The sequence below is a fragment of the Vombatus ursinus genome, unplaced genomic scaffold (assembly GCF_900497805.2).
Source record: "Vombatus ursinus unplaced genomic scaffold, bare-nosed wombat genome assembly UNPS02010788.1, whole genome shotgun sequence".
Lineage (NCBI taxonomy): Eukaryota > Metazoa > Chordata > Mammalia > Diprotodontia > Vombatidae > Vombatus > Vombatus ursinus.
In genome coordinates, this window is record NW_020950566.1 from 6,625,327 (window position 1) to 6,651,451 (window position 26,125).

General features: G+C 36.6%; 1 protein-coding gene across 1 annotated transcript in view; it reads right to left on the bottom strand.

Moving 5' to 3' along the window:
* The window catches only part of WASL (Wiskott-Aldrich syndrome like), a 109,054-nt gene that overhangs the window by 56,745 nt on the left and 26,184 nt on the right, over window positions 1-26,125 (bottom strand). Inside the window, exon 2 of the mRNA XM_027855148.1 lies at window positions 2,199-2,333. Within this exon, the coding sequence (XP_027710949.1) occupies window positions 2,199-2,333 (135 nt within the window). The remainder of the gene's footprint in view (window positions 1-2,198; window positions 2,334-26,125) is intronic.

Genomic DNA, 26,125 nt, shown 5'->3' on the forward strand with positions numbered 1-26,125 from the left:
CACTCCAGTTCATCTTCCACTCATCTGTCAAAGTGATCTTAAAGTGCAGCTTTAAAGCACAACAAATTTTTTGTTTGGCGTTCAAAGTCTTTTATAGCCTGCCCTCCTGCCTCTACCTTTCCAAATTTCCTATACTTTACCTTATAAATCAATTCATAAAAGTCTTTCCAAGTTTCTCTGAAACCATTCCCTTCATCATTTCTTATAGTACAATAGTATTTCATCACATTTATATTACATTACTTCTTCAGGTATTCCCCTTAGTTTCCAAATCTTTGCTATTGCAAAAACAGCTGCTGTAAATATTTTCATTTCACTGGCTTCCTTGCTGTTGCTCAAATAAGACACTATCTCTCAGCTCTGGCATCTTCTCTGGCTGTCCCCTATGCTCAGAATGTTCTCCTTTCTCATCTCTATCTCCTGGCTTCCCTAGCTTCCTTCAAGTCTCAGCTAAAGTCTACATGAAACCTTTCTCAATTCCCCTTAATTCTAGTGCTTTGCCTCTGTTGTTTATTTCCAACTTACCCTTTACATAGCTTGTTTGTACTTAGTTGTATGCATGTTGTTTCCCCCATCAAGACCATGAGCCTTAACAGCAAAGACTGTCTTCTGCCTTTCTTTGTACTTCTAGCACTTAACACCCTGTCTGGCATATAACAGGTGCTTAATAAATGTTTACTGACTCTGAGGCAATGTGTTGATTCAATAAAGATATCAAAATTTCTGTAACTGGGTTGAAAGAAGTGGGATGCAAATGTACAAGACAGGCGAAATGCTGTTGTTCATCCTTCGTTCTCAAAGAAGATCAACAACATCACGAAGATGATGTTTTGACTTGCTTGTGAATTGGATTTAAGTGAGGCAGAACTGCTCAAACTCAGCCTCACTCTCTCCTCCAGAGTCATTGAAATCTAGTGGCAAGACATGAGTCAAAATGACTAGTGATGGCCTGGGATGCAGTGAGTGAGAGATGCCTGAGAGGAATGAGTTAAACAACCACTGCTGACCTTTAAGACAGTAAATCTAAAAGTGAGGAAGGGGAAAAGGAGATGGAAATTAAAATACTGAATAAAGACCCTAAGAAATCAGGACAAGTGGGATATGAAAGATGCAAAGTTCTCTGCCATGAGAGGTACACAAAATTTGGGCATATTTGTAATTTCCAAATTATAGAATCTGAAAAATGGAGGGCTGGAAAACATAAAATGGATTTAATACAATAAATCAAATATTTTTTTAAAAGCATTTTTAGGTGCACTAATGTTAAGCATTGTGCAAGGATGGGGATAGATGGACAAAATGTCTTTCTAGGCAAAATGCAGTTTATGCACAAAACCTATCCATTTTAACCCTATGGTAGTCAAAAAGTAAATGCAGTATCTTGTGATATCCAAGCACCACGTTTTTAGGATAAAGGACACTGACAAACCATAGTAGTTACAGAATATCCAGGATGACTAGAAACCATGCCATAATTCATACATGACTGAACAAAGTATAGATGTAACATAGAACAAAATACAGCATCTTGTTGACAGACTTGTTGGGGCCATGACTGCTTTCTTTAAATTTCTGAAGGGTAATTACATGAAAAGGGTAATTAAATGGTATAGTATATATAGAATTCACCCTGGAGACAGGAAGATGTGTCCTTCGCTCAAGACCGGCCTCTGAGTTTACATGGGCAACTATCTAAGAATATAAATTACAAAGAAGACGCTGACGATATGCATTGAGAAAGGAAGTTCCTCCCTGGGATTTCCCATCATTCATGGAATCCTAGCTCTAGTCATTAAAAAAACTACCTGGAAGCAGTGAGTACAAACTATAGAAAGAAAGATTTCAACACAAAAGTCAAATGGACTGACTTGCAAGGTAGTAAATCGTCAAGTAAAAGATAGCAAGCTTGGCGGGAACTGAGAATTATTACAAGCACAGAGCAGGGAAACAGCCTGCGGCAGCCACTGTCTGTTCATGTAGCTACAGTAGCTACCAGCACTTTGATATACTAGGTACTCAGTTTAGTTAAAGTCCCCAATTCAGTGGCAAATAAAAGTCATATTTCTCATGTGACTAAAGATGTTTCTTCAGCGACAAAGCAATTAAAATATTAAAAGAACCAATCTAACATGCTGAGTATTAGATCACGATAAGATCAAACTCCAACAACCCCAAAGTAAAAGTAAAAGAAATCTCACCTTGATATCAAATACTCTGATAAAATAAGATCTTTGTGGATTGTCCTTAACAAGACACACTACACCACAGCACTTTTTTGACCACACACCATTCCGATCTGCTGCATATAACTGTACCACTGCTGAAGACATAGTCTGGAAAAAAAGAAATTAACAGTCTTTAGATTCCAAACAAATGTCTATCAGTATTCTAGAGAAAAAGTATATCTTATTTTCAGTGTGCCTTAGGAGGTAATATAATCTTCTCTCCCACCCACCGTTGACCTGCATTGAGAAAGAAAAACAAAAACCTTGTTACAAACATGTATAGTTAAGCAAATAAAGTAAAATAAAATTTAAAAAATCTGTGCTTTGGCCATGTCAAAAAAAAATTCTCCATCTGCATTCTAAATCCATAACCTCTGCCAGGAGGTCATCATTAGTTCTCTAGAACTGTTACTGGTTGCTGTGCTGATCAGAGTTCTAAGACTTTCAAAATTGTATGTCTTTACAATATCATCGTTACTGTGTAAACTGTTCTCCAGGTTCATTTGACTCTGCATTAGTTCATACAAGACTTTCCAGGTTTCTTGGAAATTATCCCTTTCATCATTCTTAACAGAACAACAGTATTCCATCATATTTACATAACTTGTTCAATCATTCCCCAGTTAAAGAGCAGCCCATCAGCTTCCATTTTCCAATTCTTTACTACCACAAAAAGAGCTACTATAAATAATTTTTGCATGTTCTTAGGTTATTTTGCTTAAAACTTAATAAATTGAGTATCCCTTTTATACCTCCCGTCCCCTTCCTATTTCCCTATTGAGTGAAATGTATATTTCTGTACCCAACTTGGTATGTATTCCTTCCTCCTTTGACCAGTTCAGATAAGAATGAAGGTCAGGTGTTGTCCACACTCCCCTTACCACCTTCCTCCTTGTTTGTATAGTCTTCTATGTGAGTACCTCAATTATGAGAGATAATTTTCCCCACCCTTCCTCTACCTTATTCCCTCCTAGTGTATATTTTCATAACAATATAATAATATAACACAACTCTCAGGTCATCTGTCTTATAAGACTCTCTTTGAGATACCTAATTACGACACAAGTATCATCTCTCCATACTGGAATGCAAACAGTACCCTTTTATAACCCTTTATTATTGCTTCTTCATGTTTACCTTTTCATGTTTCTTGTGACTTTTATATCTGTATTTCCAAGTTTCTATACATCTCTGGTCTTGTCACCAGGAATGCTTACAAGCCTTCTAATTTAATTAAAGGTCCTTTATTTCTCCCTGAGGGAGGTAAGTAAGTTATTCTTGGGTTGTAAGCCTATACCCTTGCCTTCAGTAATATCATACTCCAAGCTCTCCACTCCTTGATGATGTGATGGCTGTTAAATCTATGTGATCCTGAATGTTCCTAGATATTTGAATTCTTTCTTTCTCACTGCTTGTAGTATTTTTCTTTAATCTGTAAACTCTAGATTTTGGCTATAATGATCTTATAAGCTTTCAGTCTATTTGTCTGTAAGGATGTGACCTTTCTATTTTCTCTTTGTCCTCTGTTCCTCAGGGATCTGGGTGGTCTTCTTTTGGAACTTCTTAAAACACGTTGTATAGGTGGCTCTTTTTTTGGTCCTGGCTTCCAAGTAGTCCAATTATTCTTAAATTATCTCACCTTCTTCTGTTTCTGGGTCAGTTGCTTATGCTACAAAATTCCTTTCATTTTCTTTTGTTTCTTCAGTCTTTTGACTTCGTTTTTTATATTTTCTGCATGTTTCATGTAATCATTAACTTCTATTTGCTTCATTCTCTTTCAGGGAGGTTGTGTCTTGGGCATTCCTGTATGAAGCTGTTAATTCCCTTTTCAATTTTTCCTTGCATTGCTCTCATGCCTTTTCCATTTTTCCCACCTCATCTACTCATTTCATTTTTTGAACTCTTGTTTCATTTATTCCAGGAATTCTGGGTGAACTTGTACCCAAGCTGTATGCTACTTTGAAGCTTTGTGTATAGATGTTCTAGAGTAATTCTTTTCTTCTAGGTTTGTGTTTTGGGTATCCCTACCACTATAAAAGCCTTTATGGTAGGATTCATTTTTTGTTTCTTTGTTCATTCTGTCAGCCTCCTTCCTAAGCTTGGACTTTATGCTAAGTTAGCAGGGTACTACTAGAAAGAATTTCTAGACTGAGCTTTTGTCCTCTTGGATCCTACTGCTACTTTCTTGGGGGGGCGTGGCAGGGGCAGAGGCGGGGGCAGGGTTCTGAGTGTTATGTTATTCAGGTTCCCACAGCAGTCTGATACAGAGCAAAGTCTGATTGTTGTCTCCCAGTCCAAGTTCTTAAACCTCCCTAGGTTTGGGTTTGAGCAACAGTTCTGTGGGTTTGCCCCTTATGGATTTCCAGTGCAAGCTTCTGCTAGACTCAAGCATTACCAACCAGCTGGAAAGATCTGCTGATTGAGTTACAGACCTATAACCTTCCTGTGGTGTAGAATTCTTGCTCTGGTTATTTCTTTGCAGGTTTCAAACTGCCCTGGGGGTAAGATCTGAGACCCTGTTCCACTCCTGAAGTCTGAGACACACAGCTGCTGCTTGTGTGATAAGGAACAAGTTTAGAAGCAAGCACTATTCATCCTGAAATGTCACCCTTAGGTACAGGTCTTCCCCTCAATCTCCCTGGGTCTGGGACCAGAACTAGATAGTGAGTGACAGAGCTGACAGATGGCCCCCGTTCCTGAATCCTACACAGGTTTAGGCCCCTCTGCTGGATCTGGGACCTCTTCTTGCCCTGGGGTATAGCCTCTTTCCCACCTTGGGATGCTCGGCAGCATGCTTCTTGACCAGACTCCATTCCCCTGGATTACTAATCTCTCTGTTTCCTTTTGTCAAACTAAGCTGGTAAAATAATTCATTAGGACTTTATCATGAACTTCTAGATCAGGATTTGGTCTGGTTCATTTTCTAGATCTTTGTGGAGTTGTCGGGGCCAGTATGGCTGGGCTTTTCCAGATATTCCACCATCTTAGCTGGTCTCTCAGAAATTAATTCTAGTACCAGATTTAGCAAAACTCCCTTTTCTTCTTTCTGGACTCCATTAGGCAGGCTCAAGAATAATCTACCACTACGTGGAACAATGATGCATAATTTTCAATTCTTTTTTATACTAAGTATATGGCTGAAAGAAGATAACAGTTTTTTTGTTTTTTGCTTTTTGGTGAGGCAGTTGGGGTGAAGTGACTTGCCCAGGGTCACACAGCTGGTCTCAATCGTCTAAAGCTAGATTTGAATTCAGGTCCTCCTGACCCCAAGGTCAGAGCTCTATCCACTGCGCCACCTAGCTGCCACAAGATAGTAGTTTTTAAAGCACTGAGTGAAAAGATTATTAGGACTATTCTAGTTAACAACACTTTAGAGTATAATAAAATGTCTATCACTTTTACCATGTTTCTTCATTATTTAAAAAAAACCCTCAGGATTTTAAAACATAAAGGAAAACAAAGTCTACCTAAAATTATACAGTGCCATTTCCCTTTAAATATTTCAACTTGCAGTGTTTTCCAAAACTAAAACTTTAGTTTTCCAAAACTAAAGGCAAGATGCTTGGTTTTTATGTGCTCAAGTTTAGAAGTACTCAAGCTAGACTTTACGGATCAGGACAGAAAAATATTACCTATGGCTTTCAATAAGTTGCCAAAACAAAATTTGCATGTCTGATGAAGATGTAAATACTGTTACTGTTCACAGGACCAGTTAATGAATGAAAAGGGATAGCAGACTAATTCAAAGCAATATAATTTACATGCATCATCTATTTCTGACATCCTGCTACTAATAATCAAAGGAGAGTCCTGTTTTGCATAAGAACTGAACAAAATAACTTCCCAGACCCTTTCCAACCTCAGAATTCTACAATTATTTACTCTACTTGTTTTTACTTTTAAAAACTATTCCATGAGAAAGAAACTAATTCAACACCAAAATAAATTATTCAAAACCTGAACTACTGCTACCCTCTATCTGCTTTCTTTCCTCCTACTTGTACACTGCTGAATGCTGCTAGAGTAAGTCAGGCAAATCATGCTAAATGAATCCATCCTTAAATTTGTGATCTCTGTCAAGTGGCCTTTATTGCTGCATGGCAATCCTTGTGTTTCTCCTCCATAGACTGATCACACTTTCCAGAGTTGCTATTTCAAAATTTCTCTAATTTCTCTCCTTTCTTCTCAGCAGAGAATCCTGCATCCTAATTTATTAAGTAGTATTGAGGCCATCCATCCATGTCATGAGACTCTCCTTCCCTCCTCCATACCTTAAAACATGTCATCATGCCCCTTTCACTCTTCTTTTGCTTCAATCTCAAAGGAAGTGGTAATTTCTTACTATGACCTATTTTTCAACTTATTTTCTTGATCACATTTTATATCCTCTAAGAAACTGTTCCTTCAATCATTCCCTCTCTCATCTTCCACTAGCTCTTCCCCAATTTCCTGTGAATATGCTCAGGGTTCACACACCCTCAAAAGACCTTCAAGTAAACCTACCATCTCACCTTTGTCCTGTATCACTTCATCCTTTTACAGACAAACTCCTACAAAGGATCTACACTCATTATTTTCATTTTCTCATCTTCCATTCATCCCTTACCTCAATCAGAACTGAAACTGCTTTCTCTATGGTTACCAATCATCTCTTGTTAATTCCAAATTGTTAATTCCAAAATACCTTCATGCTTTATGTAAATTAAGTAATGTGATGTGCAGAACAACTCCCTGAGGTAGGTTGAATTATTATCACCATTTATTAGATGAAGAAAATGAGGCTGAAAGACATTAAGTTACTTGGATTCCGACTCAAGTCTTCCTGACTTCAAGATCCATGCCCACCTGTTTTCTTAACAGTTTGTTTCTTTCTCTCCTTCGCTGAATTATGGTTCATCTTAATAGCCATTAAGCAAGACTTTGTCCTGAATCTTTTCTCCCTCTTCTAGAGATCTCATAGTTTTCATGGATTCAATTACCATTTCTATTCAGTTAACTCTCCAAACTATAATCAGCCTTAATCTCTTCTGAACTCTAGTCTCAGTTCATTAACTGCTAGACATCACCACCTGAAAGTATCATTAGCAACTCAAATTCACCATATCAAAAGTTAAACTCATATGTCCCTCCAAAATAATTTCTCTTCCAAACTCCCCCCCTTTTTAAAAATAATTGAGAATCACATCCTGTCAGTCACCCAGGTCCCTCCCTTTAAAAAAAAAATGAAAACAACATCCTGTCAGTCATCCAGGTTTGCAACCTCTGACTCTTCCCTCTCTCTCATCTGCCCATACCCAATGAGATACCAGGTCTATCCTACCTTCCCATCTCTTACTTCCATCCTCTCCACTCACAAGGTCACCATCATAATTAACTCTTACCTGAACTAATGCAATAGTTTTCTAATTGGTTTCTCAGTTTCTAGTCACTCCCTTCTCCAATTCATCATCCACAAAGCTCCCATATTAAAGTTCCTTAGTGGGGCAGCTAAGTGGGTCAGTGGACAGAGCTTCAGCCTTGGAGTCAGGAGGCTGGCCCGACACTTACTAGCCATGTGATCCTGGGCAAGTCACTTGACCCTGATTGCCTCACCAAAAAGCAAAAAAAAAAGTTCCTTTTTTCTTTTTTTTTTCCCCCTGCCCAGACTAGTCCCCATCCCCAGAATGACCCCTCCCTCTTCATTTACAACCTCTGAGAATTTCAAGTTCCCTTCAGGACTCAGCTCCCATCTCTCCTTCCCCATAAAGCCTTTCCTGATTCCTCTACCCTAAGCTAATAAGAGCTCTCTCCCTCCTAAAATTACCCTATATTTATTTGTCTGAATATATAGAGTCACTTGAGACGATTCTCAAGTTCCTTGTAGGGACTATTTCATTTTTGTATATCTAATGCCCTGAACATTTTAATAAATGTTTCACTGTTAAATGATTTTCAGGATGAAAGACTTTCTTTACTTTAAAGTCTATTCTGTATTCTTATTTCAATAAGATACTTGAACGTTTTTTAATAACCTTGGAGATGATACTTACTTGTTCACTGAAAATAGGAGCCAATGCAATTGGGGGACATATAGGATAGGGATGAAAAGTCATATTTCCATGCTTTCACTTAAATAAATGATGAATGTTGTTGTTTGTCTTTCATTCTCACTGACATCAGGAGGATGATACCTTATCTTGCATGTGAATTGAATTTAAGTGAGGCAGAGCTGCTCAAAGTCAGCCTCACTCTCTCCTCTAGAATCATAGAAGCCCAGGGTCAAGACATAAGTCAAGATGACTAGTGATGGCTTGGGATGCAATGGGTGAGAGATGCCAGAGAAGAATGAGTCAAACAATCATTACTGACTTTTAAGACAGATTCAGAGGTGGGGGGGGAAGGGAGAGGAAGCCAATGGTGAATAAAGACCCTAAGAAGTCAGTCAAGTGGGATATGAAAGATACAAAGTGCTCTGCCATAAGATGTTCACAAAATGTGAGCATATTTGCAGTGTCTAAATTATAGAATCTCAAAAATGTAGGTCTGGAAAACATAAGGTGAATTTAATACAATAAATCAAAATTTTTTAAAAAAGCATTTTTAGGTGTACTAATGTTAGGATTGTGCAAGGATGGAGACAGAAAGACAAAAGGGAAATAGTCACAGTCCTCAACTACTTTATTTTCTCTAACTCTTTCATTTCATAGACAAAGAAATAAAGTCAGAAATGTTAACTGACTTCCCCAAGGTCACACAGGTAGGTAGTGGCACAATTAGAACTAAAACCAAATCCACTTATTTCAGGTCAAATGTTCTTTATACTATATTGTTTTTCATACCTTATAAAAATAAAGAACTTTTCATCTAATTATATATAAGTACTTTTAAAGCTATTTTCTATCTCTAAAACATAAGATCACAAACACTCGTAAATGGATCTTGCAATATTTGAGCTGGAAATGACCAATACTGTCATTTTCTAGATGACAATGCCCAAAGAGCTTAAGTAATGTACTGGAACTTTTTTTAAACTTAGAAAAAAAGTGTTTTCAAACAGAAAGGACCAACACTCACACACACACACACACACACACACACACACACACACACCCTACTTAATTATCCTTGTATTGTCCAAATCCTACAATATGCAAACTAATACCCTTATAACCTCTGATGATAGCCATGAGTACTTATTAATACATCATGCATAATTAAGTCCTTTTTTTCCCCAAATATGAACAAATCTTAAAATTCGTATTTTCTAAAATAATTTAATAAGCATTTACTATATGCCTACTCTATGCTAGATATCGGGCTAAGAGCTTGGGAATACAAAAATAAACAATGACATGGTCCCTGCTCTCAAGGAACATATTTTATCAAGAGACAACATCTATGACCACAATTATAGTTAGATTATATACTGCACTAACATTTGGAATAAGAAAAGGCTTTGTGTAGATAGATACAGGACTTCTTAAACTGTGGACCACGACTCACAGTTTAAGAAGAGCTGAAGGGGTCACAAGTGGAAAAAGTCTAAGAAGCATGGCATAGAAGATGGTATTTGAGCTGAATCTTAGGGAAAATGAGGGACTCGCTGATCAGAGTGCATTCCAGGCATGAGGAATGGTCAATGCAAATGCATAAAGATGGGAAATGGAATGCTGTGTTTAAGGAATAAATAGAAGGTCAATTTGGCCAGAGTAAAGAATGGAGAGCCACATATCATGAAACTGGAAAGAAAGACTGTATCCACATTATAAAGAACTTTAAAAGCCAAACAAAGGACTTTACATTTTATCCTACGGGCATCAGGGTGCCACTGGAGTTTACTGAGTAGGAGAGTGACATGGTCGGTTATGTATGTAAGGGCTATCACTTTGGCAGCTGTGTGTCAGATGGATTAAAAAAGGGAGAGACACGAGGCAGGCCCACCAACTATAAAGTTATTTCAATAAGCTAGATAAAAGGTTATAAGGATATGAACAGTGACAGTCATGTGAGTAGAGAGAAGGGGATGGATACTTGTATCCTGATGTTGTGAAGACAGAATTTACAAGACTTGGAAACTCATAATGGTGTGAGGAGAATGAGGAGGAATGAGGATGAAAACCTTGGTAATTAGAATTATCATATCTATGCAGATAACTGACTGTCAAATCTATAAATGTGCCTTAAAATCTCCTCATCTCTAGTCCCCATCTGCTAGACATCTCCATCCTGTTGTTCTGCATAAATCTCAAACTCAGTATGTTCAAAGTGGAACTCTATCTTCCCCCAATCTCTGCCCTCCTCTAAATTTCCTTATTTCTGTTGAGGTTACATGAGGTTTAAAATATCAAATTCATCTTCTACTTTTCTTCCTCCCTCCATATCCAATTAGTTATAAATTTTACCACTACAATAACTCTTGCATGCATCCCCCACTTATGTTAATACCACTACCACTTTACTTAAGGCCCCTGTCACCTCTAACCTGCCCTATTTATAAAGCCTCCTAATTGGTCTCCCCATTTCTAGTTTCTCCACTCTAACGCATCCTTCACTGTTGCCTATAAAATAATGTTCCAAAAATAAAGATCTAACCATGTCACTCCTTGGTTTGGCATTTAAAGCCCTTTGCAGTCTGACTCCAACTCAGCATTTCATTTTTTCACTTTCAACAAGTGTCCCACAAGCCTGGAATGCACTACTTTCTTCCTCTGTTTCTTAGAATAATTTCCTTTAAGGTTTAATTCAGATGCTAACCCTGCAAGTAAATTCCTGATGAGCCTAATTTTTAGTTAGTGCTTTTTCCCTCCTCAAATTATGGTGTACTCACTAATCTGTGTAAAGGCAACCTTCCAATAGAATGTAAACTCCATGAACAGAAAGGACAACTGGTCAAATTTTGCAAGAGTATGTTTATATTCTTAGTACATCAACTAAACTTGTTCATGTTTGTCAGGTCATGGATATAGCTAAATGAGAGCATCTATATTTCAGAGTCCCTTCAGGAAAAGCTCTTAAACCTGCAAATAATGTAAGCTGAATAGTGTAGTTGTAACATGACACACTAAAATACAGTTCTTATTTATATGAATATTCCCTTCAATGAAGCAGAAGGCATTACATTCATACCTGCCTATCCTGTGCAATTCTTGTCGATGTCCTTTCATTCTATAACAATCTATCAAAAACTTACTATGTGCCAGGCTGTGTATCAAGTGTGAGGAATGCATAAAATCCCTGATGTCAAGGAGCTTACATTCTATTGGGGGAAGTTCACTACAGGCAGTCCATTCAATACAGGGAATGGCAGGTGGAGAACACCTTCTTCAAACTCTCTTGGACAACTGAAAATTATGAAGGAGTTCACCATGGGCTATTAGCTATTCTTCACTCTTGTCCCAGGAACTGTCCACCTTAAAAAAAATTAAATTCTACATTTCTTTGTTAACATCCTTTATATGGCTTCTTCCTAATTCACTGTCTGTAATCTTTTAAAATCTACTGAGACTACAATGTTACTTGATTTGCAGTCAAATAAAAGTCAGTCAACAAACATTTAATATGTACCTATGTGCCAGGCAGGCACTGTGCTAAGTGCCTGGGATGCAAAGAAAAGCAAATACACAGAAAAAACAAATGCCCTAAAAGAGTTTACATTCAAATAGAGTTGAAAACACGTAAACAACCATAAACACATAAGACATACAGAGTAGATAGAAGAGAATCTCAGAGGGAAAGTGAGGAGAGGTTTAAGGAGAAAGAGAGGAGAGACTGGGCAAGACTCCTGCAGAAGATGGAATTTGAGCTGAGTCTCAAAGGAAGCCAGTGAGGAGGGATATCACTGGGGACAGCCAATGAAAATGCAGTCAGAAGATGGAGGGGGTCCTGTTAAAGGGATAGCAAGAGGACTAGTGTTGTTGGATCACAGAGTACACACTCAGTTGTGAAGGGCCTAAAATGTCAAATAGAGCATGTTATAATTGATCCCAGAGAAATCAGGGAGCCATTAGATTTTGCTGGGGTGGAGAGGCATGACATGGCCAGACCTGCATTTGAGGAAAAGCACTTTGGTAGCTAGGAGGAAGAAAAAGTAGGGTGGGGAAAAACTTTGGGGAGAGGTTTGGGGCCAACCAGAAGGTCACTGTAATAGTACATGTATCAGTTGAGAACATAAACCAGGGTAGTAGAGTAGAGAGAAGGGGACATATATGAAAGATGTTGTAAAGGTAAAAAACTACAAGACTTGGTAACAGAATGGGTATGTGGAGTGAGAGTGAGACAGGAAATGGATAAAACACCAAAACTATGAGCCTGGGTGACTGGGAAGATGGTAAAACCCTTGACAGTAATATGGAAGTTTGGAAGAGGAGAGGATTTTGTGGGAAAAATCATGATTTGTTTTAAACATGCTGAATTTGGGATGCCTACAGGACAACCAGTTAGAAATGTTCAAAAGGCTACTGGTAATGAAAGACTGGAGCTTAGGAAAGAACTTAGAGGCGGCTATAAAGAACTGGAAATCATCTGCATGGAAATGATAAATGAGCCCATGGGAGCATGTAATTAAAACAAGTTATTGATTCTGGGAAATGAGAAATGCAGGAAAAGAAACTGACACTGCTTACAACAATTTCACACAAAATTAAAATGATACAACTAATTGTCATAACAAAGAGATCAAAAGGACCTAGGATCTGCCACAGTCAACAAACACTGGAATTTTTTTTGGGGGGTCAAATGGAGAGAGAGGGCAGCCAAAGGTAAAACTAGTTTTGAATATGAGCTTTTTCATAAAATCTTTCAGAGAAGGATAGTGGAGGATTATAAACAATACTGCCCAATAAAACATACATACACACATAGAGGAAAAGATCTATAAAGATTTTTTTTTAAACAAACTCTTTTCACCTTTAAGAACAGTGTAGTCACCACATCTGGACTTTAACTTCACAGTCCCAGGCATGATTACAGAAAATAAAATGGCCCTAAAGAAAACAAACATGGGGAAAACAGCTGAACTGGAAAAAGTAGTTCTAGAGGAAGTCAATGGTACAGTTGAAGGCATTAGAGGTAAGATTCATACGGAAACCAAAAAGAAAGGAAAATACCAAAGGCATGGGAAACTATTTTAGGCCTTACTACCATAAATAAAAGAGAGAGAGAGAGATTATGAGAATATCAACAACTCCCAACACAAATATCTACTTTCTGCATACATTTTTTATGGGTATAGTCTACACATGCATCAACCCCATCTTTAGCAGCGGTATTAGAAGGAAACATACACTTTTGCAAGTGATATTTCATAGTAGATCGCATCTTTAACCACTGCACAAGATAGCAGATACCACTGTGCTAACGTTATGTTAAATAAAAAAGCATTTGATTAGATAAAGCAAATTGAAGCTTTAAAGATTCTCTTATAACAAGGCACCTTCAATGCATACACGAAAATTAGACAGGACTCCTTGGAAGAGGTAACAGCAAAGATAGCTTTGTTCAATATCTTCTGTTATTATTATTAATATCAGGTGAAATAATAGGTATATATGTATTTCTAAGTACAAGACCAGCACTATTTCCATTACATTAAATGGGTATAGAATAGAAAAAATGGCCAAGGGGAGTAGCAGAATTAGTAGAACAGGGGGTAGGGAGAGCTACATTAGGTTCTGGGGACTGGAATAACTGCAATTATTGAAAAATGTCATTGGTCCAAGACCTTTTTATCATCATGGCACTGTTTTTTTAATATGCTAAAAAGAGTAATTAATACTTAAATCTAAACATGTCTGAGTAGAAGTTAAAGGTCTTACTGGTCAAATAATAAGATATGTTTGATTTTCCATTTCTAAACAATTTTCTCTTTCAGAATGCTATTATAACTTACTCCCTTTAAATTCTTCAATATACAGTTGTCAAAATTAAGTAAAAGGGACTGGCAATGACAGTAACGCAAATGAAACTCATACTGAAAGGCTTCAAAACTCTGAACAATACTGTGACCAAACAAATTCAAAGAATGATACTGAAGCACACCTGCCACATTTGGCAGAGAAGTAATAGACTACAATTCAGGAGAAGACACACTTTGGTGTGTGTTTGTTTTGTTGTACTTTTTAGTTCCACAGGAGGGTTCTATTATAGTGGGAAGGGGAGGGAGTTATTAGGAAGCAATAGCAATGTTAAAAAGAGCTTCAATAAAACTTTTTTTAAAAGTAACTGGGCTGATGGCCTTGTGATAGAGGTGATAGACTCAAGGTACAGAATAAGACATTTTCAGGCTCAGTCATTGTGAGACTTTGTTTTGCTTGATTATACATTTTTGTTACAAATATTTTGGGTTTTTTTCTCCTCAAAAGTTTTTTTACAGGAAGAGGAGTTGGAAAGGAGAAAAGGAGAGAGGAAGTAGGTAGCAGGCTGCCAAAAAAGAAAAAAAAAACATAGGAACGCAGTCAGTGAAACATGTTTCTGAAATGCTCTGAAGAGAACATAAGGAAGGCCAGAAGGAATCAGAAAAGCAAGACAGTTTTGAAAGTAGCATGTTGAATTTATTATACAGTTAAAAGGAAAAGCAAATTGTACACAAGACAGTCACAACTGCATGCACAATCTTTGTCATTCTACTGTGTATAGGGAAACATTCATTTTAATTAGTGTTTGCTAAGTTCAGAATAAAAATAAAGGGAAAAAAGGGAATGCTGGAAGAAAGAGGATATCTTTTAAAAAATAAGAATTACGTGGCAGCAAAGTGAAAATTCTATAATAATCCATTTTTAAAATAATCAATAATTTTCAAAATTAAGCCACCTTTAAGAGCAATAATTAAAATTAGAACTCAAGCTAATTATTATTCTTACTATTTTGTCAATTAGTCTCAAGTTACTAAGGCATTCTGCTTATAGTGCAATGTTAAAGAGGGACAAATACTACTGGTCATAAAACAAGATACAGAACCAAAAAAATAACAAAAAAAACCCAATAGGCATCACTCTACAGGTCAATCCCCATCCCCTTCCCTGTTCCCTCTACCTATTAAGATTCAGACTAAATCCAAATAGGGAAGGGAAGTTGCTTATTGATGATAATGAAACTTACTAGGGCTTAGGACCTTTTTTAGTTTTTCCACAAAAATCTTCTTCATAACAGTCTACACAAGTATAACAGGCTTCTTTCTCATTTTTCTTATTTATTAAGTGAGCCTTCTACTTGGTGACAACAGCAGTTCAAAGGCGACTTTCAGGGAATTATTTTTTATACTTATAGTCCACGGTTAAACTTATTAGTTATAACTGTTAATGCAGTAAGGCCTTTACAAGCCAATGTTTTGTAAGTTCATTTTCGTATTTCAGAGCCCTCTACATTTGTTTTTAATCACTCTTTCAACAATCAACAACTCCTAAGCCTTTATTATATGAACTTTATTTGTTCAATAAGTAAATCATTGCATAACTCCCTCCCAAAAGTTCAACACTACCAGATCCCAAGAATATACTGCCCATTCTAGAAATGTTTCACAAATTGTTGTTTCTGTTCTGGTATGTGCTATTTCAGTTCACAATCATATAAACTCTGCCAGTGGAAAAAAAAATCCAGGAAGCAATCAACTTCAACCACTAAAATAATAATTTTTTTAAAAAATTTCCCCATTAAACTATTTAAATTCACTTACACGTATCATAATCATAGTCACTGAATACACATATATATAGCCAGGATAGGCAAAAAGAGCTATGATGTTGAAATTTAGAGGATGTTGAAAACATTTGTTTTTACTAGGACTTCAAGTGAACTTTAGCAGCCAGCATAAATGTTTCGTTGAGATATTCTATAAGATACCAGATGGTGGACTTCCTTCCACTACACCCTAGTTAAGCTCCTGGCTGGCCCAGATCACCTATTCTCTCCTCCAAAGGTGGTCAAGAGAGTTGTTTTCCTGCCATCAATATGGCAGTATTTTGGGATCTCTCCTTGCCTACGTGGTCTTGTGTCACAGGGTCTGACAGCTTTCCTCCAAAGTTTTCCAATCCACCCCAAAGTGAATGGCCCTAAAAAACTAATCCAGAGGACACACCTCCTGGGTACATTTTATGATACCTACCCCAGTTCCCAAAATTGCTAGCTATAGATCTGACAATCTCAAGAGTTTAATGAGATCTAGTCCAACCAGTATCTGAACAATATTCCCTTCTTACAACCCTGACAAGTGGCTATTCAGTCTCTGATTGAAGACCTGTAGTAGGGGAACCCAATTCATTTTTGAATAGCTCTAATTACTAACAAGTTTTTCTTTATATCAAACCTAAATCTGCAATGCCTTGGCAACTTCCACCCACTGAGAAGTTCCACCCTCTGGAATCCAGTAGTCTAATTCTTCTTCTATAAGACAGCCTTCCAAATACTTAAATACAGCTATCATGTTCTTCCCCCCCATAATCCTCTCTGCTCCACTTTTACCTTCACCAGGCTCCAGTTCTTCTAAATGTTCCTTAAACTCTTTACATGAGTTGTCCTCCTTCGGACATTCTCTGGCTTCTTAAGTCAACAAACATTTATTAAGCACCTCTGTTGTGCCAAACACTGTGCAAAGCCCTGGAGATATAAAGAAAATTGAACAGTCCCCACTCTAAAGGAGTGCACAGTCTGATGGAAGAGACAATATGCAAACAACACACACACACACACACACAATACTCAATATCCTTCTTAAAATGTGGAAGGCAGAACAGAATACAATACTTTTAGGATTTTTAGAGCTTTTGCAACTTAAAAAATTCATTAAATATGAGAATCCTGACCCTCTCCCCATATTTATTTTACTTCTAAAGTAAACTCTGTAGTTGCTCTAAAATTATTCATTCAATTTGACAGAATATAACTCAAATTTTTTAGGAATGCTATCTATGTGTCTAAAGTTAGGTATATTTTTGTATGTAATGTATAACTAATAAAAAGAAAACATTCTGACATTTATTACACATCATTTGGGAAACAGGTCAAATTTATCCATAGAGGATCATAGATTTAGCACTAAAAGGGAACCTAGAGATTATCTGGTCTTAACCCCTCCCCTCCTTTTCCAAAGATGAGAGGCAGCATGGCATGGTGACTGAGGAAGTCTTTTATACAAATCCCACTTTGGATACTGTGGGAAGCACTCTGTGATTCCTTGCCAGTCACTTATCCTTTCTGAAGGAAGAAATTGAGCCTCAGTTCCCTCATGTACAAAATAAGGGGAATGAACTAGCTGACCTCTAAGGTACCTTCTAGTTTTAAATCTATGGTCCTATAAAAACCAAGACCCAAAGCAGTAAATGATTTGCTTGAAGATCACACAAGTAGTATGTGGTAGAGCCAGGATTTAAGTAGTCTTTTCATGGGGGTAATGGGATGGGGAAGGGGTGAGGTGTGTGTGTGTGTGTGTGTGTGTGTGTGAAGATTCCTCATTATCTCTTAAACACTTATGTCATAACACATGCCTAAAAGATAGCATCTCAACTTCGGAATCCTAAAAAGAAAAGTCTTCACACTGGGTGGAATTCCCATACCCTATAAAACGTAGAAACAATTACTGAAACAAATGAGTTTCAACAACTTTACAAACCAACTGTATTTTTGAATGTTAGCTTAGTTCTGTGGTTCTTAGTTTTTAAAAATACACTTATTAAAAAAATACTTATAAACAAAAAAAATACTATAGCAAAAACAGTAATTTACTGTAATTAAAGGCATTCACCATCTAATTGTTTTTAGACCATATTTTAAACCATAAAGGGCTAGATTTGAAGAACACCTCCTTCAATGCCTATCATAATCCCAAATGCTATTAGGTAATTAATAAATGCTTTTAGAATACAAATGACTGTGATAAAGAAAAATATACCACCCATGTTATTTAGCTTTTCTACACACACACACACACACACACACACACACACATATAAAAGGAATATATAGCAAAAAAATACAGGTAGTGCAAAACAAAGGCTTAAATCTTCTTCAACAGTCTCAAGTACTCATGTTCCATTTTGGATAATTATCTGCATACGTACATTCCAAGACAGTAGAGACTAAAGTATTTATACTTGCATCATCCATAGCACTTTATATAGTGTTCTACACAAAGAAAGTAGTTAATAAAGGTAATAATTTGAACTTCTATTTCTAGATATTCAATATATAGTATTAATTTTAAGCATTTACTTATTATGAATGCACTGATTTACAGATCACCAATCAGCCCATTACAAAATTTCCTCCAAGTGGTTTGTTGACTTCTAATTATCAGTTACTTTGTAAAAATGTCTTCAATGAATTTTTCCTCCTATGGCAATTAATACACAAATGTTCTAATTAGGTGCTCAGAAATTAATGTGTACTACATTGGTTTTTAAGTCAGTAAACTAAAGATTATAGAGAGAAAAATGGAACTGGAACACCAGATTTCCAAATACAAAATGGGATACTGTAATAATCCCTTTAACCTTTGAAAAATTAGAATTAGGAAGAATGACCACTGACTTGAATACTTAAACAACTGTAGTACATTAATGTGAGGTAATAACTGTACTGTAAGAAACAATAATTGTGGAGAATTCTATGAAGTAATGGGAAATCTTACGTGAACTAATGCAGAATGAAGTAAACATAACCAAAAAAACAACATATGACAATGACTACGACAAGGTAAATGGAACGAACAATTACCACCACAAAAAAAAAAGGTAAAATGAAAACTGTGTAATTATAATGACTAAGGTTGGCCCCAAGAGGAAATAGAAAAATGTATCTCTTCTCGGCAGAGATAGGAAATTATGGGTGTAGAACTTTACATACAATGTTAAACTTGGTTGATGACTGGGTTATTTTTGCTGAAGTTATTTTTTTCTCTTTCTATTTAATTCTTTGCTGCAAGATACAGATTACTGGATACGAGATGAGGAAAAGGATATATTCAGAAATTAATGTGACAAACAAAACTGTAAACTAAAAACAAAAAACAGGAGCATGATTTCTTTTGTTAAGCTCTGTGTGAAAAAAAATTGATGGGGCTCTTCAATAATACAGATGCTTAAATACTATTAGTAAGAACTAAGAAAATAATTTAAATATTTACCATGCTATATTTTAATACATGCTTTTTATTAAAGTAAAAAGATCACATAGATCACATATTCACTTTATTTTTTACAGCAGGTAAAATATGCATAATTCTTTAAAAATGATGTTAAAGGAGACAGCTAGGTGGCGCAGAGGGATAGAGCACTGGCCCTGAAGCCAGGAGGACCAGAGTTCAAATGTGACCTCAGACCAAACATTTGACACATACTAGCTGTGTGACCCTGGGCAAATCACTTAACCCCAACTGCCTTAAATAAATAAATGAATGAATGAATGAATGAATGAATGAATAAATAAAGTTTAAGGACAAGATTATGGAAGATGACTGTGTTAAGTCAGCAGCAGCATTTACATAGAACCTACTACGTGCCAGGCACTGTGCTAACAGCTTTACAAATATCTTATTTGATTCTGGCAACAACCCTAGAAGGTAAATGCTATTATTATTCTCATTTTACAACTGAATAAACTGAAGCAAATGGATTAAGTGACTTGCCCAGGGTCACACAGCTAGTAAGTATCTGGGGCTGGATTTGAATTCAGGTCTTCCTGACTCCAAGCTCAACACTCTATCCACTTTATCACCTAGATGCCACTTGCATTAGGACCTAGAGGAGCTCATGTCTCCCACTAAAACCCAATAAAGCTCTAAAAATGCAACAGAAGAAATAGTGATAAAAACCAAATAGAATCAGCTATAAACTTCTCTGTCAAGTTGAGGACAACACAAAAAAAATATTGCCAGAAATACTATGGAAGCCTCAATTGGAAATAAACTAAGTTAGGTGGAAGACAAAGTGTGAAGCAACCTGGTCACACAACTGTCATTAAGAGTAAAGCTGTACCCAGTGCCAAGAGAACTCAGGAGCCCCAATTATGACAGGAGATAGGGCCAGATCAGCATGCAGGCAACCCAGACTGCATCAACCTGAGTCTGAACAACAAGCAAGAGAGAAGATCAGACAATTCCCGCAGAAGATCAGTGCCTAGTCTTAGCCATGTAACTAAGAATCAAGCAGGGCCTAGTCACAAGATCCAGCATTATGGGATCTGAGGTTGACCAGAGCACAAACCCCCAATCTAGAAACTGAGGTTGGCTATATGAGTAAATGGAAGAAAATGTCAAACATAATGAAGAAGTATCTTGGACTGAGCAAAGACCAAGAGGTAAACCCTGAAGAACAGAGTTATTCCATAACCAGTCCAAACATCACCCAAGAGAAAATAATTTCCTGGCCATAAGGACTAAAACGGTACTTAAAGAAATGAAAACAAGATACAAAATGGAATAGCAAGCAAGGAAAAAAATGTTAAGGAGAATTGCTATATTAGAAGAGACAATGAGTGGTAGACTTTACCTGAGAATTGAACAGGGCTTGAAAAAAAAAATAGAAGAAAATGTCAGGCATATATTATCAAAAACTAACCGTGAAAATAGATCAAGAAGAGATTACCTAAGAATCACTGAACTACTTGAAAATTCAATTTTTAAAAACTTAATAAATGCAATATTTTGAGAAATCATAAATAAAAATAACCCAGATCACTCAGAATAAGAGAGCAAAGTGAAAACATATAAAGATACTACTAGTCACTTACTGAAACTCCAAAATAAAAATGCTCAAAAACATCAAGCCCTAAAATCCAGAACTTCCAAGTCAAATAAAAAGAATGCTTCAAGCAACCAAAAAGTGCCAAGTATCAAAATTCAAGCACCAAAGAGCCATAGTCAGTATCATACACATCTGACAAATTTTGTTGTTGTTAGGTACTTTCAGTCATGTCTAACTCTTTGTGACCCCATCTGGAGTTTTCCTGGCAAAGATACTGGAGTGATTTGCCATTTTCTTCTCCAGTTCATTTTACAGATGAGGAACTGAGGTAAACAGAGTTAAGTGACTTGCCAGGGTCACACACAAAGCTAGTAAGCATCTGAGGACAGATCTGAACTCAGAAAGAACAGTCTTCCTGACTCCAGGCCCAGCACTTTATCCACTGTGACACGCAGTTGCCTACTTGACAACTACCCACTTTAAAGGTGAGTAGAGCTTGAAATACAACATTTTAAAAGGGAAACTATAAAGGCTTATAACCAACAATAACATATCCAACAAAAGTGGGGAAAATGGTTTTAAATGCTCTTCATAACCTGGTTATCTTTCCAGTTGTCTTACATTTTACTTCCCTCTACATGTTCTATATAATGGAGCGACAACTGTCCTTGCTATTGCTCACACAAGACACTCTGGCTGTCCCTCATGCCTAGAATTCTCTCCCTCCTCACTTCTGCCTACTGGCTTTCTTCAAGTCTCAGCTAAAACTGCACCAGATTCTACAAAAGGCATTTCCAGTAATACTAGTGTGCCTTCCCTTTGAGATAATCTCCAAAGCATCCTGTATATCTTCGTCTCTTCCTTTTAGATTGTGAGGTACATGAGGGCAGGGACTGTATTTTTTCTGTATCCCCAGTGCCTAGTGTGATGCCTGAAACACAGTATTTTAAAAATGCTTACTGCTTGTTAAACAATTTGACATGAAAATGCAAAAGACAAGAAAAAAAAAAAAGAAAGGTACACATACTTGGTCAACTAAAAGAAACTACTTGAGGATGTCCTGGTTACGGGGTAATAACGGGCAAAGAAGCAAGCGTTCTTTTAGGACCCTCATGTCTCAAGGATCATAAAGAATGTTAAGTGAGACAGAAGAAGGAAATGAGAGGAATAAAAGATCATACTGGGTACAGGAAGAAGGGTTGGAACACACTATCGTGAATAATGGAATGCATGAGATGAAGAGTATATGAACATAGAAGAAGGAATAGGGGAGAGAGAATCCCAGGACAGTTCTCTTTATCTGAACCTGACAAAAGTTGAACATACTCATGTCTAACTTCTATAAACACACACAAAGAACATGGTATAAGGATATATTAATTCTAATAAGGAGATAGGTGGTGATAAGAAAGATGGAAAGATAGATTTACAATGAGGGACAGGATAAGTGAAGGCTATGCAAAACAGACACCAAAGTTTGAGAAGGATGAGGGAAGGAGAAATGAAAAAGAAAGAAAGAAAAAACAACTGTGATTGAGGGCAAGGTAGAATAAAAAGATGAGGGGCAATGGAGTGAAAATAAATGGTAAGAACTTCAATTAGTGTTTACATTTACATAATATTCTAAATGCCATAAGCCACATAAACCTCTGCAGTAGAAACAAAAAGAACATGAATGTTACCATTCATTTTAAAAATCTACTTTATAAATTGAATTCTGGAAGTAAATGAGAAAATGTCAGGTGCATGTGGAAGCAGGAACACTCAGGAGGCAATGCTAAATAAACAACCTTATGATTTCCAATCTCAATCTAAAAAAATAGGATAGTACTATATTCTTTCAGTGTTATGTTGTACATGATATACAGATCTGCAGTACAGATGCATTAAACTGGTGCATCAGTAAATATTTATGAAATACCTACTCTGGGTCTACTATTATACCAAGAGAATTACACAGAACAGTGTATCTATGGGTTCTTGCTTTCAGATCAAAATGGCTGATCTCTCTCTCTCTCTTTCTGTCTTTCTCTCTCTCTCATACACACACACACACACACACACACACACACACAAAATGAAAACAGTTGGTAGGCTTATGGAGAAATAAGAGCAGGTTTGTCAAACTTCAAGAAAAGTGAATTAAACAAAGTCCAACGTATCTAAATTCCAATGGCTCGAGGTCTTTGGGCACAGTACTATATTAATTTTACTATTTTTCACATAGGTCCTCCTCCTAAATTCTTCAAGTTTAAGTAGGTTTAAAATATATAGAAAATGCAATGTTTTCTACGAATTCTGGAAATAGGCTAGGAAGAGAAACAGATGAGTGCTTTACATAGCTACCATATCAGGTTACAAAGCTGCTCATGTTACAACTACACTGTGCAACTCATTGGTTACAGATTTTAAGCCTTCATTTTCTAAAAGCATTCTGAAGCAATGAGGCCTTTTTAAAACAACAAAATGAAAAGGTAATTGTCATAGCTCATGCTTAAGATAATCGTATACTCCAAGTACTTGTGTAAGTTAAGGACTACACTGAACAAAGTTTCTGAGAAAATCTTAGAGTTTAATGCATCGATGCACTTTACATATTTGCTTTATTAGAAATTCAACAACTCAAAACCTCATTTTGTATGACAGATTCTAAGGATAGCTAAGTGAATTTCTGTACTCCTTATATTTCCTTTGACCTTTGCTATAAAATTAAAGATGTATCTGGGGGGAAAAATCTAAGAGTGGCAGAAAAATGGTAATAAAATTACACTGCAGATACAGTAACCCTTTGAAAAATCACACGTTTTTAAATTAGAAAAAGCACCATTTTTTTTCCTTCTAAAAGACAGCATGTCTAGCTATCTAGCACACTGCCTTGCACATAGTAGATACTTTATAAATGGTAACAACTGAACTTAATTGAGAAATAACAAGAATTATTAAGCAAGCCTTACTATATTATCAAGAACTTATATACAATAAAAACCATGATTAACAATTTACATGACTAGAAAGTAGGCAATTCATGTAGCCAGAGTGAGGGAGAACAGAAGGACCATACAATCCAAGTAGGAATATAATTATCAAATAAAAGTAACAATACTAACAGAAAGTAGCCAGGAGATTTATGGTTGGCATGACAGATTAAATAAACTAGACTAACACCAGTATTACAAAGACATTTGGCTCCTACCAAAGCTCTTCTGAAATATTCCATAGAAGAATAAGAATCTACAACTTTTTCTGGTTTTTTAGAATGTCTCCTGAAAGTTGTTGGCTTTTAAAAAATTAATAGACTGGCTTGAGCTAAAAAGCAAAAGCAGAAGAAATACACAAGCAAAAATTCAAAATGTAAATAAGTAAGACTAGTCTTCAGGTGAGTCAAACAAATTTCTGACCAAAAAATTTTGTGGTGATGATGACATTGAGAGCTAACATTTACCTACTACATGCTAGGCACTGTGCTAAGCACTTTATACATATCATCTCATTCGCTGATCAAAACAACCCTCGAAAGTAGGTGCTATTATTATCATCTCCATTTTACAGGTGAAGAAACTGAGGTAAACAGAAGTTAAGTGACTTGTCCAAAGTCACAGTTAATAAATGTCTAAAGCTGGATTTTAATTCTGGTCTTCCTTACTCTAGGCCTAGCACTCTAAGCACTGGACAAAAGATCTCATTATTTTTGCATCCACTAATAATTAATTTTTCATTTGGTTTCTAGAAATTCTAGAAATGGTCATAAGACCAAAAAAAAAATTAAAGACACAGAGATGGACAAAGAAGACAAAAATAATCCCTGTTTGCTGACAGGATAGTATAGAGAATTGGTCAAGAAATTGAGACATTTAATAGCTTCAAGGAAAGTAGAAATATATAAATGTCAGTAGCATTTCTAGATAGCAACAAAAAAATCCAGGAAGAAATAAGTGAAAAGGAAATTCCATTCCAAATAACCACAAAATGAATAAAATATCTGGGAATCAATCTATGGCAGATTTGGGGCTATTCCAATCAAAGCACCAAGGGGACATCTTATAGAGCTAGGTGAAATTCATTTACAAGAATAAAAGATCTCAGGGCTGTAGTGGATAGAGCACCAGCCTTGAAGTCAGGAGGACCTGAGTTCAAATTTGGCCTCAGACCAAACACTTGACACTCACTAGCTGTGTGACCCTGGGCAAGTCATTTAACCCCAATTGCCTTAAAAAGAAAAAAAAAGAATAAAAGATCTAAAATCTCCATTAACATAATGAAAAGGGGGGAGCACTTCCAGATTAATCTATTATAAAATAATAATCATAACAATATTTGGTACCTGTGACAAAAATTGCTGGAAGAAATGAAAAGTAGTTTTGGAAACCTTAGGTTTATACCATCATCTTACGTCATACAGCATAGAAAGGTCAGAACGCAATATTAAAGATCATACCATTAAAGAAAAAGAAAGAGCTATCAAGTACCTTTTATAGCCATGGTTAGGGAGCAAATGATTAACTAAACAACGGACAGAGGTGATCAAAAAAGATAACTCTGATTATATAAAAATTTAAATATTTTTATACAAAGTTAATGCAATTAGGAAGCTGAGTGGCAGACTGGATAGAGTGTTTGTGGTAGGACAGCACTTTTTTAACTCAAGCCAGGAGCCTCTCAGCATGTACAAGCCCAAGACGTGTAGCCTGGGAATCTCTGGGTCCACAGGCAGCAACAGATAAGAAGGTTCCCAAACAAAATCATAGCATGAACTGGAAACACTGGGAAGCAGCAACTGGTCCCGGTAGTTCTAGGACCAGAGTTAAAGGACAAGGGTTCAAACCTTGGCTCTGCTCCTGACCTGCAGTATGACTTTGACAAGCTCCTTCACCTTTCTGGGTCTTAAGTTTTTCTCATCTGTAAGATGAGGGGGTTAGACTATATGACCTTGGTCCCTTCTCCTCTAAATCTCTGGTCCTATATTCTCTAAGGCTCCTCCCAGCACTAAATCCTGTTTCGTGAGGAAGCAGAGGTCCAAAGGTGAAGTGACTCGCTGAGTCACAAAACCAGGTAGTAATATAGCTGGCACTACAACCCAGGTTTCCTACTTCCTGGTTCATCATCTTTCTACTCCCTTATTTTCCCCATACAAATTTATTACTGAAGCCATCTGAACAATCATAAAGCTTTAAGGTTCGAAGGAACCTCAGAGACCATCTATATAACCCAATTCTTTTAAGTCTACAGATAGGGACATTGAGGCCCAGAGAA